The 15,622-nt window shown below is 40.0% G+C and overlaps 1 protein-coding gene across 1 annotated transcript; it reads left to right on the top strand.

The window, feature by feature from the left end:
- The first annotated feature begins 11,226 nt into the window (after positions 1–11,226).
- Positions 11,227–12,756, top strand: Muc21 (mucin 21, cell surface associated). Its single transcript, XM_027923077.2, has 2 exons — positions 11,227–12,258; positions 12,580–12,756. Exons 1-2 carry the CDS (start codon positions 11,227–11,229, stop codon positions 12,754–12,756), a joined length of 1,209 nt encoding a protein of 402 aa, XP_027778878.2.
- Positions 12,757–15,622: the final 2,866 nt, after the last annotated feature.

The raw sequence follows: 15,622 nt of genomic DNA, 5'->3' as shown, positions 1-15,622 counted from the left end.
AACAATCTTTGCAAATATCCCCGCTCCAATTCCACCCCAGCACAAGTTATATTCTTACATTTCTGCCTCTATAAATCTCATCTCAACTCTGTCGACAACCATCACAATTTTGTCATTTCTATCCCAAGTATAACCTATTCTATCCAGCCTAACACCTGTGACACCACACTTCATGTTCCACATATTGTTCCCTTGTCCAGAGTTTGGCAAATCACAACTTCATGGGTCAAGTCTCACCAGCTAATGTTTCGGTAAATCAAGTTTTGTTGGAACATGCTCATGTTCATCTGCATATTGTCTCCAGCTGTTTTCCAGTATAATATATGTACATCCTCGTCTCTAAAATGTTGACTTCTATTCTGGAGACCACAGCTACAGAGAACTACTTCCTATCATTTCTCCTTCCCCACAACCTTCTCTCAAATCACCCCATCACCAGAGCCATGTTAGATTAGACTCCTCTGCTCTAAGGACCCCCACCTCCCCCTTTAAGTGTCTCCATTATAAATGCATCATCTTGCTTGACCTGTTTCCCAGGCACCAGGACCAGACCAACCATCCCCATCTCTGTTACCATGGCTCCTGGAAGGAACCCCACGACTTTTGCCACCAGCAATGGAACATACCCAAATACCTCTGGCATGGATGCATCCACTCTTGGAGCATCATCTTCCTCCTCTGCCCCAGTGTTCACGGGCACACACACAGTTAGTGTGAGCCATATGCCCACGAATGTGGTCAAACCAAGTGGCAATTTGCAGCCCTGGGCCATCATCCTTATTTCTCTGGCTGCAGTTGTGATGGGTATTGTCCTGCTAGTAGGACTCTGCTTTTGCTTGGTGAGTGATTGCTTGAAAATGGGGTGAACCTTCCTGAGAACACAGATTATGAGCAGGAATATGACTGGTGGAAGTAGGGAGAAGTAGGGTCATTAGGATATATATATATATATATATATATATATATATATATATATAGAGAGAGAGAGAGAGAGAGAGAGAGAGAGAGGTGGAGAGTTGCTTGCATCCTAGCCTAATCACTTTAAGAGTAAGGAGCAAACCTATGGTTTCCCAAGGACAGGTTTTATGAGTTTTGCAACAAGGGAGACATATACCGGAGAAGGGAAAGTGCCTTTATATTATCAGGGGAAGTGTGGATTTTGGTGAAGTTTAAAATATAATATGAGTTTTGATAGGCTTAAAAGAGAACAGGGTTGTGTGTTGAGGGGTCAATAGCAGCTCTAGACTGTGAAGTAGACCCAGTTTCCTTGGAAATAACAAGATTACATTAAAATGGGGCATTGTATTCAGAAACTCTTTATCTACCCTGAGTTAGAAATCAAGGCTGCTTCTTTGTGTCAAACTAACACAGATTTTTTTTTTAGACAAGAATGGGATATTTCCCTCTTATTGATATAATTCAGAACAGCAAATAGTCTACAATTTTAGAGAAGTGAATTTTTCACTAAGTCACAGACAGTCAGTTACATGAAGAAGGTCAATGATTCTTTACAGCTGCAGCACATCCTTGGGAAAATATCCCTTGCAGTGACCTTCATAGTTAGTCTTTCTTTCTTTCCTTTCTTTCTTCCTTTCTTTCTTTTTCATTTGTGGGGAGGAGTACTAGGGATTGAACCAGGGGTACTTTCCCACTGAACTACATCCCCAGTCCTTTTTATTATTTTTAAAAAATTTTTTTTTAGTTGTAGATGGACACAATATCTTTATTTTATTTATTTATTATTTGTCTGTGGTGCTAAGGATTGAACCCAGGGCCTCACACATGCCAGGCAAGTGCTCTACCACTGAGCCACAACCCTAGTCCAGTCCTTTTTATTTTGAGTCAGGTTCTCACTCAGTTTCTGGAGAAAAACTTGTGATCCTCCTGTTTCAGCTTCTCAGTAGCTGGGATATAGTTGTGCACCACCCTGCCCAGCCACAGTTGATCTTACCTGTGTTGTTACCCCACTTGATAGGTAACAGGCTGATTCTCTGTCTGCTTTTTAATTCTCTCACATAGCATAATATAAAAACCAGGCAGAAGGAGAAAGACAGAACATATAAATGACAAAGTGAGAATTAGAAAACAAAACCAAAGAAAGATGAAATGGGGGTCCCACAATAGGGAAGTGTGTGGGTGTGACATTCGAGGGTACTATATGAGCATGTCATAAAATAACTAGTAACTCTAGCACTAACTAGAAAGCAATGACCATTTAGAATTACACAGATGTAACCATGTGCTACTTCCAGGGTACAAGTGAAGTATTCCCTACCCCTTTGTATGATTTTCTCCAAGTGGGTACCACTTACCATAGCTCAGACAGCCTGGAAATTTCAAAACACTTTACTAAATACTAAGGGAGGATAACATACAAAAACCCTTTGTGAGAACAGAAACCATTAGAAATGCTTGTCCTCAGGTAGGGGAGGGTTTTGATGCTCTGCGTGCTATGTGCCAGCTGCAGACCGCAGGTCTGCATTCTATTTTCCATCCTGGTCTTGTTCTTCTATTCTGATATATTTTCTCCTATTTTTTAAAAAAATATATCTATAGTTTCCCATTTTGGCTGCACATATTCCTGCAAGCAGTCTTCAAAATTTGTAGAAGGAGCCAGAGTGAATGCACAATAAATAAGTGAATATTTTACACACTAAACGAACAGTTGGCATAATTTATAATCAACTGACCTTACTTCTTATTTCCCTTCCATCAGGGAGAATAATTCTGCTCACCAACCATGAGCAATTCTCTACAGGTTTAAGATAAAGAAGAAATAATAACAACTGACATTTTATTGACTGTCTGCTGGGTGTGAGGTCCAAAGCCAAGGGTGCTTAGAAAATATTGGCTCTTCTTTTCTCTGCTTAACCACTCTTGGGGCATATACTATTTATGATTCTATTTATTGACTAGAAACTGCAGTTGAACATAGAACAGCTTCCACAGTGAGTAGAGGCAAACTCTATCCCAAGTCCACTTGATAAGAGAGCCAGTGTTTTATACAGTTCTTCAATCCTTATGGGATCTTTATCTTTTCTAAAGAGATTGAAGTATAATTCTCAAAATGATAAGCATGCAAGGTGATAGGAACGTTAACTAGCGGAATCAATCACTTCACAATAGTATATCACATAGTACACTGTAAATATATACATTTCTATTTGCTAACTAAATCTTAATAAAATTTGGGGAAAAAGTGAAAAAAAAAAAAAAAAAACCCAAAATAACAACATGTCAGGTGCAGTGGCACATACCTGTTATCACAGCTACTTGGGAGACAAAGACAGGAGAATTGCAAATTCAAGGCCAGCCTGGGGAAGTTAGTGAGACCCTGTCTCAAAATAAAATAAATTTTAAAAGAGCTAGGAGTTTAAGTTAGTGGTAAAGTGCTTTCCCAGCATGCATGAGGCCCTGGGTTCAATCCCTAGTACTGAAACAAACTAACAAAAAAAATAGTAGCATTAATTAAAAAAATACTGCTGCTCATAACCCCCACTCAAAGAAAAAAAATTGAAGTGCTGCATAATTTACAAAAAGTAAACAAATCTTAAATATATAGCTTGATTAATTTTAAAATGTGTATACATCTGTATAACTGCTGCCCAGTGTAATGTTTAGACTGTTTCTATAGTTTGAGTATTGCTTTGTTTCCTCTCACCAAAGGAAACTACTACTCTGACTTTCATTTTATGAACTCACTTTTATTTATATCTGTTCTCATAGACATGCAACATTTCTTGCTGGTTAACACAACGAAAGGCTCCCTATTTCTTGGGAGACTGAACTCCCTAGTACAAGATATGGATTTACCCCCATTATGAGAGTGAAATGACATATATCCTTACCGAGGTATGGATCAGTTATCATAGGCTTCATGTAGAGAATATACAAGTACCACAATTAGGAGGTATGTTTTCATGGAGAAATAAATGAGAAGAAGAGAGTAGCAAATCTCTCTCCTTTCTCTCTCTCTCTCTCTCTCTCTCTCTTTCACACACACACACACACACACACACACACTGATTTAAAGAGAGAAAATACTATTAAAAAGTGAAGTTCTAGAGGGCTGGGGTTGTGGCTCATGTAGAGTGCTTGCCTAGCACATGTGAGGCACTGGGTTCAATCCTTAGCACCACATAAAATAAATAAATAAATAGATAGATAGATAAATAAAGTTATTGTGTTCATCTACAACTAAAATTTTTTTAAAAAGTGAAATTTTAGATGTTTTACAAAACAAGAAATTTTAAATCATATGGGAAAGGATGTAACTATTTTTTTTTCTTTTTTCTCTTTTAGAAGGATTGTTATTTCCCTCTGATGAATAGATGCATTTATTACCCCCATGATCACTGCTTTGGGCTTGGTCTGAACCTGGACTCAGGCCTGGGTACTGGAATGTCCCACAGCTTGGGAAATGTACCAGTTCATGGAGGGGGACTTGAGACTGGACCTGCAGGAGCACATGGCTTTGGACATGGAGTGGGCCATGAATTGAGCTGCAGAGAATGTTATGGGATGAACCACAGCAGGATTCACGGGCATGGAAAAGCCCTTAGCAATAGCTATGAGCTGTATCAAAGAAGAGGTGACCAAGGAAAAGAATATGGACATAAACTGGATAATGGAAGGAGCCATGGGAAAGTAAACCCTGGGGAGAAAGGACATCATGGAGAGGAAGGTAGTGACAATACAATGGATCAGGATGGGATTCCCCAAGGTCTCCAGGGAATTGACCCCAGAGATAATCATGATCAAGGTCAAGAGAAATACCAGAGAAAAAATTATGGAGGGTTTGGCCAGCATAGTAGCCAGGAAAACATAGAGTTGGGGAAAAACTGGAGGAGACCTATGGCCTCACCAGGTTTGGACGTGAGCACAAGTAAAAATATTCCCTGAGATTGACCATGGTTTAGAACCTCTTGGGGGGGTGGTGGTCACATGATCAGCCTCAGAATAATTTTCCTTTCATCTCTCATATACAGGTCATAACCTGTGGGCTATTCTTTTTGTTTGTTTTGTTTTGTTGCAGTGCTGGGCATAACCCCTCCACCCCCAATAAATATACTATCACTTAATGATCAAAATGATCCTTTGAGAACTTCTGCCTTCATGGTAATATAGTGGACAAGGTTTTTAAACATTTCTTACATGAAAGCAATGACTATTGTGCTGAAAAGAAACCTTGTAACCATGTCAATTATTTGGATAGATACTAGGTAATATTTAGATCAACAACTGATAGAAGGCAGAGATTCAAAAGGGCTTAAGGATTCCAGCAACTCAGAGGATTGAAGTAGGAGAATTGTGAGTTCAATGCCAGCCTTAAGGCCCTAAGCAACATAGTCTTAAAGACCATGTCTTAAAATAAAAGACCAAAAGGGTTTGGAATGTAGCTCAGTGATAAAGCACCCCTTGGTTCAATCCCCAGTGCCAAACAAACAAACAAACAAACAACAAACAACAAACAAACAGAAAAAACTTAAGGAGAGCCCTTTGCATTGAGGAATCAGCCAAACTGGTGATTTTGAGCTTATCTTCTCATAGTTTCTTAGTGCTTAGAGTGCAGGAGACAAAGTCCAGGGCCTGCAGACAGGTGGAGTCTACTAGGAGCTGCTAAACCAAATCTGAGATCTGAAAGGGTAAACCTTTAGCATATGGTTAAACTATAAAAACCATATTGCCCACCTGCACATTTAGGGACTGTAAGGAAAATGTCTGTTCCTAAACTTGACAATCAGTGGTGGCAGTGGGTAAAAATCTTCCCTAAGAATTTGTAATTGCACAATATTCTTCGTTTGGGTTTATAGCTTATAATCATACAAAAAGTTGCTATGGTTTGAATGTTTTTGCCCTCCCAAAACTTATGTTGAAACTGAATTCCCAATGCAAGTGTTGAGAGGGGGCCCTGAAGGAAAGTGTTTTGGTGGTGAGGGCTTAGGTATCACAAATGGATGAATGTTGCTATAAAAAGAGCTTGTGGGAATGGGTTAGCTCTTCTGGTATATGGAGAACAGTATTCCTTCCCTCTGGAAGATGCAGTGTTCAAGTTGGTACCATCTTGGAAACAGAGACTGAGTGCTCACCAGACACCAACCCTGCTGGTGCCTTGATCTTGGACTTCCTAGCCTCCAGAACTGTGAGAGATGCATTTCTTTCCCATACAAATTACTCAGTTTGTGGTATTCTGTTATAGCAGCACAAAACGGACTAAGACATAAATGGATCCAAAACCATCTTAGATCTTCTCAGTGCTTCCTGTGTCTTCATCTTTGGGATGATTATTCCTCCCTACTTCTTTGTCTCTTCCAAATGCTATGTGACAATTAAGGAGAAATTCACTGGGACAGCGTTACAATTAAAATCCCCAAATTTACTTGTCATCTATGTACTTATGTTTTTGTGTTTGTCTTTTTATTTTTTTTGTCCTTTATTATTACTTACTTTTTCTGTGACAAATACCATGCTATTGCCCTTAAATAATTTTTCCCCTCAAAACAATCCAATGAGATCTTAAATTTCTGGCTATATGATACAGTAGGTGTCCTAATTAAAATGTCCTCATAAACTAAAAATGATGGACTAAAATACCTTCTTAAAAGAATTAGTGAGTTGACAGCAAAATAAAGAATGTTAAAATTTAAATCTAAGTTAAAGGAGGAAGTCAAGGAAGAAAGGTGAGTACTGAAGTCAGTTTTGCCAAATCCAGGAAACTGAAGCTTCGGTAATCAGAGCTTCAGTAGGACCAGTCCAGGTGGAGGATCTAGTAGTAGATCTCATTTAAATTTGGAAGCTTCACTGAGAATATAAACTAAAAATAAACTCACCCCTCCTCTATGGAAACGTAAGCAAAATCACTTGTCTCTCAGCTTGATGCAGGGTAGGATGGGAGAAATATCTCTGGAGTAACCATGACAATATTTCCATGGTTTGTAGATTGAATCATGCAATATAGGTAATACAAAAGATTTCCTTCCTACAATCCAACTTAAAGAATCCTTTAAACATGATAATACTTCTGTATGTTGGGAAAACCTTACAAATTCTCTTTGGAGAATCATGGCTTCATCACAGCCTTTAAAAAACTTTTGCAGATAATATCTCAAGAAGATTTATACTCATAAATCTCAAATCACAAATTAAAAACAGATACTAGGAGTGAAAACCAACAAGGAAGCAAAAAAAGCAACAAAAACAAAGCAAAGTCAAGAACAATAAAGATATCAATTACATTTAGACTCTTATCTGCATGCATATTACAATTTTTAGGGTAGCTTCTAAAAGGCAGAATCTGGACTTAAATCCAGGAGCTCTTCCTCCAAATAATTCTAGAGGGAGTGGGAGGGAGATGTCTTTTTCATGTAGTGCTGTTGAACTTTTTTGTGGGGGAGGTACCAGGGATTGAACTCAGGGGCATTCAACATGAGCCAGATCCCCGCCCTATTTTATTTAGAGACAGGGTCTCACTGAGTTGCTTAGTACCTCACTAAGTTGCTGAGGTTGGCTTTGAACTCGTGATTCTCCTGTCTTACCTCTTGAGCTGCTGGGATTACAGGCATGCACCATCATTCCCAGATCTACTCTGGCTCTTTTTTTTTTTTTTTTTTAATTTTTAGTGGTTGATAGACCTTTATTTAATTTATTTGTTTATATGTGGTGCTGAGAATTGAACCCAGTGCCTCACATGCCAGGCAAGTGTGCTACCAGTGAACCACAGCCCCATCCCTCTGTTATGATTTTTTTGTTGTTGTTGTTTAAATATTTATTTTTTTTGTACATAATACCTTTATTTTGTTTATTTTTTTATGTGGTGCTGAGAATCGAACCCAGGGTCTTGCACATGCTAAGTGAGCACTCTACTGCTGAGCCACAATCCCAGCCCACTGCAATGGTTCTTATGTGGTTTGTTCCAAAGTTTCACATGCTGAGGCTTGGACCCAATGTGGTAATGTTGAGAGGTTGTAGAACGTTTAAAAAGTGGGGCCTAGTGGGAGGTGATTAGGTCTTTAAGAGAGATTAATGCTTTGCTCTCAGGAATGCATTCTCACTCTGGGTAAAGCATGTTGTTATAGGAGAACCTGGCATCTCTCCTGAATCTCTTCATATATTAACATGTGATCTTTCCTTCTCATGTACGCTTCTACCATGATGTCATCTACCGCGTTGGGAGGTAGCCAGAAGGCCCTCACCAGAACTGAGCAAATAGGATTGTCCAATCTTGCACTTTGAAGTCTCCAAAATTGTGAGCTAAATCAACCTCTTTTCAGATAAAATATCCAGCCTCAGGTATTATAGCAACACAAAATGGACAAAGACCCCAAGGATGACTTCATTAACCCTGGATCTCTCTTCCTCTGTTGATTCAGTGTGCATTGTTGAGTGCCTATTTTGTATCCAGCAACATTTCATCTGTCTTCAACTGTAACTCAGGAGCCCAGATTTTTAGTTGCTACTCTCTTTTGAGTTTCATATGCTTTACAGATGTGGAGTCCTGCCCCTCAGCTGAGTTCATCTGGCTTTTTCCATGCTAAAGTCAGCCCACAGGACTTTTTGACTAGGAAACAAAGTCCTGAGCTAAAACAAACTTCTAACTCCATCCCTGGCACAGAGGGTGGATCCTTTTCACTCTAACAACCTTGAACTTCTTACTTCTTTCTGCTTTCTGCTGCCACCCAGCTTAGTGACCTGCCTAGTGTGATCATGTCATTCTCTTACCTTTTTTTTTTTTTTTTTGTGGTCTATTCGTTCCCAGGCTCAGCATTGCTTTTCACATGCTCACAATTGGCAGACTGTCAGGACAACTGCCCAACCCTTACCCTGCCCAAATAAAGCTAAAAAGGCCCCTACTGTACTTCCACAATAGAGAAGCAGGCAACAACATCACATAGAAGAAGCTTAAGGAACCTAGGCATCCATCCATCCATCCCCAAGCTCAAGGTTCTTTCCAAGAATACATACCTAGGAGATCCAAGTTCTTGGAAACTCCAGGCTTTATCTCTTTACCTTGAATTCTTCTTTCCCCAGAATCCTCTGTTCTTTGTCCACTAAGTCCTGGTTACTTCTGGGTTCCAGGATTCTTGCTTTCCAGCCACAGGAGCAGATGAAGATGCAGAAAAGAAACATTCTCCTCTGTTGGTTGCTACTGCATCTCCTACTTTTGGAAGATGGTAAGTGATTTTATTTAAAGGTGGATTGGATGAGAACCTTTGAGGAGTTGTGAGAGTAATTACTACTGAGACTAGCTCTAGTTATTCATAGAAGAATCATCATTGTTTTACTCTCACACATCAGCAGAGTAGAATATCATACCAGAGACAGTAGTGAAAACTTTGGGCTTTGTTCTCACCTTGCCTACACCTAAATCCTGGCTCCTTATATTAATTGTGTACTTTGGGTGAGTTGTTTCTCTGTGCCTCTGTTTATGCATCTGTGAAATTAATAACCTGTGTGATATGGTTGGAGATTTAAGTAAGAACAGAAAGAGTTGGGTATTTTTAAATATTGTTGTTCAGTATTCTTCAAACTCAATTTCTCTCCTGTCGCTAACCTTGATTTCACATCAGCCAAAATTACATTCAGACCAAGGAGAATAGGATGTAAGAACCACATTTCTGCAGCTCTGATACTCTATCAAACACTTCATGGGCTACCTCCTATTGCACACATGGGAAACATAACTTAGAATATTCATCATAGTGAACCAAATTTAGGCTCCCAATAATTTTGATTCATTTATTTTGCTTTCCAAAACTTTTTAGATTAAATCCTCTCCCTCTTTCACGTGTCACCTATACTCTTGGTCATTCCATTTTCTTATTTAGTTTATTTATTATTTGGACCTTAACACTCATTTGTACTACGATGAATTTTTTTTAGGACCTACCCAAGTAGAGCTAAAAACTCTAATCCTTTGTTTGTTTAAATAAGATTTTTTAAAAAAAATTGACAGGCAGGGTGAGGTGCTGGGAACTCATGATCAAGTTAGTAGTAAAATAAGCCACAAATGAGATGGGAAAATAAAGGCTGTGGAAGCTATGTATCCTTATCTTCAGGGTAGTGAGGAGCAAAAGGTAGGCACAGCCTAAACTCTAGGTGATCCTGCAAGAAGTTGGAGACCTTCCCTATGCCTGTAGACTCTGGTTGACAGCCCTTCTTTTTGGGAGATCTTATGCATTTATGTTGCACATAACTTATTCTCTAGCCTTTGCATAGTGATCAGGAGTCTCTGGAACATTGATGTATATAGAATCACCTGGCTCTTCTGAAGATGCAGAAACCTGGGCCCCATGTCAAACTGATTCATTTAGTCTGGAGGCTGGGAGTCTTTATTTTTGGCAAGCTCTCCCAGGTGATCTGATGTGGGTGTTTTCTGAGAAATATTCAGAGAAATATTTTCTAAGAAGGAAGTAATACTACTTTTAGAGTGAATCAAACTGGGTGTGGTGGTGCACTCCTGTAACTAGTGACTTGGAAGATGAAAGCAAGAGGATCACAAATTAGGGGCCAACCTGTGCAATTTAGTGAGAGCTCATCTCAAAATAAAATTTTAAAAGGGGTTAAGTATATAGTTAAGTGGTAGAGGGCTTTTCTAGTATGCATGAGGCCCTTGGCTCAATCCCCTGTACTGGAAAAAAAAAAAGAATAAATCTAAACATATTAGTGTCACCTAATCCTGGATTACCTATTTTTCTTTTTGCAGAGCTGGAGACCAAATCTATGGCCTCACACCTGCTGGGCAAAAGCTTTGTCACTGAGCTCTACATGCCCTAGCTGTATACTTCCTTTATGATTCTTCTTATCTGTAGTGAATCTTCTATAGCAGAATATGGAATAAGTTTATCTATGAGTAAGCCTATGTTTTGTAACTCTTACATTGGGGATGAGAAGGAGAGAGTGACTTAGCTAAGTACAAATTCAATAGCCTGGATTCAACTTCCTATTTCATGAATCCTAGCTATATAAACTTGGACAACCACCACCGTTTCTAATCCTGAGTTTCTTTACCTTAGCTGATGATAATAATAATATCTACATTGAAGGGCTGTGGTGAACATTAAATACAATTATCCATGTAATGAATTTAACTAACCATTGAGCAGGAAGTGTATGTGCTTTACATATATTTGATATTACTTATCTTTAGTAATAACCACAAGTGTTACAGGCACATCTGCCCACACAGGTTCCAGTGAAACCTCAACTGCCTCTGACATATCTACCCCCATGGCAACCAGCTCAACATTCAACCAAACCACCACTGTAACATCCAATGGTAGATCCAGTACAACTTCTGGAGGAACCAGTATAATCTCCTATACTGTATCCAGAGTGAGCTCCCGTGAAAGCACAGTTGCCAACACTGGATCCAGTGTGATCTCCAATGGGGCCAACACAACTTCCAACACTACTTCCACTGCAAACTCTGGTAGGGCCAATACAATCTCCAGCCCTAGAACCACATTGAACTCTGATAGTACCAGCACAACGTTCAACCCTGCAATCAATTTTACCTCCAGTGGGGCCAGCACAACCTCTAACAGTATATCCATTACAACCTCTGTTGAGACCAATGCAACCCCCTACACTGCTTCCACATCATCTTCTAGTGAGGGCAGCAGAACTTCCAACACTGTTTCTAGTGCAACCTCTGATGAGGTCAGCACAGCTATCAACACTGGATCTAGAGTGACCTCCAGTGGGTCCAGCACAACCTCTAACACTGCATCCATTACAACCTCTGTTGAAGCCAATGTAACCCCCAATACCACATCTTCCATTGCTGTGTCCAGTGCAACCTCTGATGAGGTCAGTGCAGCTATCAACACTGGATCTAGTGTGACCTTCAGTGGGGCCAGCACAATCTCTAACACTGCATCCATTACAACCTCTGTTAAGACCAATGCAATTCCCAACACCACATCCACATTGACTTCCAATGAGGGCAGCATAACCTCCAATGCTGTGTCCAGTGCAACATCTGATAAGGTCAGCACAGCTATCAACACTGGATTCAGTGTGACCTCCAGTGGGATGAGCACAACCTCCAACCCTGGATCAAATGCAACCTCCAAAGTCTCTACCACACCTGCTTCAACTGGAATACACACAACTTTCTACAGAATTAGTACAAGTATTACTACTCCAGTGAATGAGGTGAAGCCCAGTGGGTCCCTGGAGCCTTGGGAAATCTTCCTCATCACCCTCGTCTCAATTGTAGTGGCTGTGGGGCTCTTTGCTGGGATCTTCTTTTGTATGGTGAGTGCCTAATACCTGTGGGGAGGAGCAGCAGGAATATAAAGAAACAGAATAAACAGCATAAACTTCTAGTCAGGGGCCAGTAAGAAGGAAATGGAGATCAAGAGAGTTACAAATAAAAATAACAAGTTGGAACCAGAAGAGCCAATCAATGTGCATAGAAAACCATTGACCTATGAGAAAAGGGTGCTGGAAAAGGACTACATATTGGAGGGAGGAGTGTTAGCTGAGAGAGATGGGTGAAAGAGGGAGATGATTCTAAAGGAGTCCATGGTGAAGACTTGGGTATGATTCTGAAACAACTGTCTCTTCTTTTTCTAGAGAAACTACCTGTCCCTGAGAAACATCTTAGACACAGCTGTCTACTACCCCCATGGTACCTACCGTGGCCCAAGCCCTCCAGAGAATCATGCAGTCTCCCACAGGCCTAGCTGGAGCCCTAACTGGTTCCGGAGGAGACCAGTATCCCCAGTGGCCATGGAGATGAGTGGAAGATAGAATTTCCCAAGTGGCCCCTGAGCTGGAGTGCCACATCCTTCAGGGAGGAAGCAGACCTGAGGACCCGAGACCTGAGTCCCTTCCCAGCTTCATTTGATTCCCTGACATCCTTAAGAAAGACACTAACTGCCCTCTTTTATCTTTACCAGAAATGGAGAAAAGGATAATATATTGCTAATTTAACTAAGAAATAAATACATCCAATGTCTGACAGAATCTGAATGTGCGCAAGTGGGCGTGTTGCATTTCTCAATTACCTGAGAGAACTTCCATGCTAGAATCCATTTAGCATTCAAAATCTCCACAGTACAATCCAGAGACCTCATTCATACCAAAGTATCCTCATTTTCTAATCCTTCCCGTGCCAAGCAGGACCCCCATGTCTATGAGACTCACCCAGTTTGGCAGGAGAATTGAATTTGGAATGATGAGAAGGGAGGGCAGGGACCAGAGTTGGTACTTTAAAGAGATTGGGTTGTGGTTCACAAAGAACCCAGTGATATGGAGGAGGGGCAATTATATGCATGGGGGTGGAGGCAAGGATTGTGCACCTCAAGTTATAGTTCCTAAGCCCTTGCAGGTGCTCTAGACCTGGATCTCTTGTCAGAGTGAGGGTCCTCGTTGATACCTCTCTCAGACTGCTACCTTGAGAAGCAGAGAGAAAGAGCTTCTTGTTTTCCCAAGGGAAACACTTTGCAGTCTATTAAGGTCTAACTTTTCAAGAGGTGCTTGGCAGAGACACCTGAGGGGAAAGTTAAATTCTCACGAATTCCCTCTCAGAAGGTTGGTGCATATCACTTTTATGGGTCTAGGAGAGAAACTGCCTGATGATCCAGGTCTTGCAGGACAGAGGGAAGCGACTTTGGAGGCAAAGTTTGCCCTGAATTCCCAAGGTGGTGAGAGGCTCCCACTTGGGGTAGAGAGTCATAGCAGTGTGTTGGTGGGCTTACCCCAATTTGCAGCAGTGGAAACTGCTGTCTTCCACTACTTACTGGATTCTCAAGGGTTGGCAAACTGAACAATGTTACGGATGAGGTCATGCTGAGCCATGCTCAAGAGATCATCATTATCATCATCTCACTTTGAGGAATCCAGAGACCAGAATGGAAGCCAAAGAAAGCACCTTGCAGGGAATTTTGGAGAGCATTATATGAAAATAATATTAGGCAAGGGAATCTCATTATATCATTTAAAAAATGTAAATCATGAATTTTTAAGTTTACAATTTAATAGATAAGTTGAAAGAGGCTGGTCACTGTTGAGAATATTAATACATAATCTGGAAGAGCAGGTGGGGAAAAGAGTCCAATTAGACACAAGTACAAGGAGAAAATTATCCAGAAAATATAAGATAGATGGAAAATAATTCCAGGAGTACTAACATGCAAGTAATAAGGTTCAAAATTGAGAAAAAAAGAAGAGATGAAGTAAAAGAGGAAGAAAGATTTAAGTCTGTAGATAAAAGGACTTACCAAACACAACTGGAGACATACTAAAAACCATTGGTTTATATACATTAAACATGGGAACTATGTGGTATGTAAATTATATCTCAATAAAACAGCTAAAATATCATTAGGCACATCATGTAAATAAAAATTCTGATTTGCAAAGATAAATAAAAAATGACTGGAAGGAAGGTCACTTTGAAACAGAGGAAGGTGAAAAGAGAGGGATCCATGGCAGGTAATTTAGCATATGATTCATTCACATGATTATGCTGTGAATATCTCATTATTTTCAATAATTAGAGCATGTATGTAGAGTTTGGAAGCATCATTACTCAGATTTCAGCATGGAATACAACCACTCCTTTAACCTAACAGTGCCTCAGCCCTTCAGCACATTTGACCCAAGAAAAAGTCCAGGAAGTGGAGGGTGGAAGTATCTACCATCTAGACCTTCGCATGGTTGTTTCACTCAATGATCTGCACATGACATCTATGATCCATATTTTTGGAGAGGCATGAAGGCTTTCTAAATTGTGTTAGGAAGGCATGGGTTGTTTTATGAAGATTATTTTTCCAGGTTTTCAACTTACATGCATATTTTTTGCATACAATGTATTTGAGAGGAACTCTGAGTTCAGCCCATCAAATTAGACCCCCTTTTCTGATTCCCCTTTTTTACTCAAACTTTTTTTTTTTCAGTACTGGGGACTGAACCTAGGCCCTTGAGCATGAATGACAAGGACTTACTCATATGCTTTGAAAAAATTTGATAGTAGTCAAATGCTCTCTATTTGAGCCCACCAATTTTTTGTTTCTAATTCCTATCTTATTATTATATTTTTTTTCCCATGGCACAAAAATTCCAGGGTATCAAATAAAGAGATGCTTAAAAAATCTCTTTTAATTTAGGCATTGTTCATCCAGAGTAGAACAACTCTCCCTCCTCCTCCTTCTCCTCTTTCTTTTTTCTTCTCTCTCTCCTGCCTCATACAAATTCCTGGTAGGGGTTGAGTGTTAGAAACTAATAATTTTGCTCTGTGTTAAATGCTATTTGTGTATACTGTAGAAGGAGTCAGCAGGAATAATCAAAATTTGTTTAATGGTCTCTTGTTATATATTCACTGTCAAAAGTGGCATCCTACTCAGGGGATATCCCCTGAGAGAAGAGCTGAGGCAGAATCAGTAGGTGTGATAAAGATGGGAGGATTTTACTGAACCTAGAAACCATATGCAAGTCAATCTACCTTATCTGTCCATCTGCCCATTTTAGACTCTTCAAGATTTGTGAAGTCTTGCTGGGACATAGCCACATGCTCTAAACCACACTGCCCTGAATTGCGCATCACTCTCTGAAAACAGGAATTTCACATGCACTGGTTTCTTGGTGTAGGTCACAGATCACTTTGTATATTTTG

Source organism: Marmota flaviventris, chromosome 6 (genome assembly GCF_047511675.1).
Source record: "Marmota flaviventris isolate mMarFla1 chromosome 6, mMarFla1.hap1, whole genome shotgun sequence".
NCBI lineage: Eukaryota > Metazoa > Chordata > Mammalia > Rodentia > Sciuridae > Marmota > Marmota flaviventris.
The sequence above is the reverse complement of the archived record's forward strand: the minus strand, read 5'-3'. Positions and strand labels throughout refer to the sequence as shown.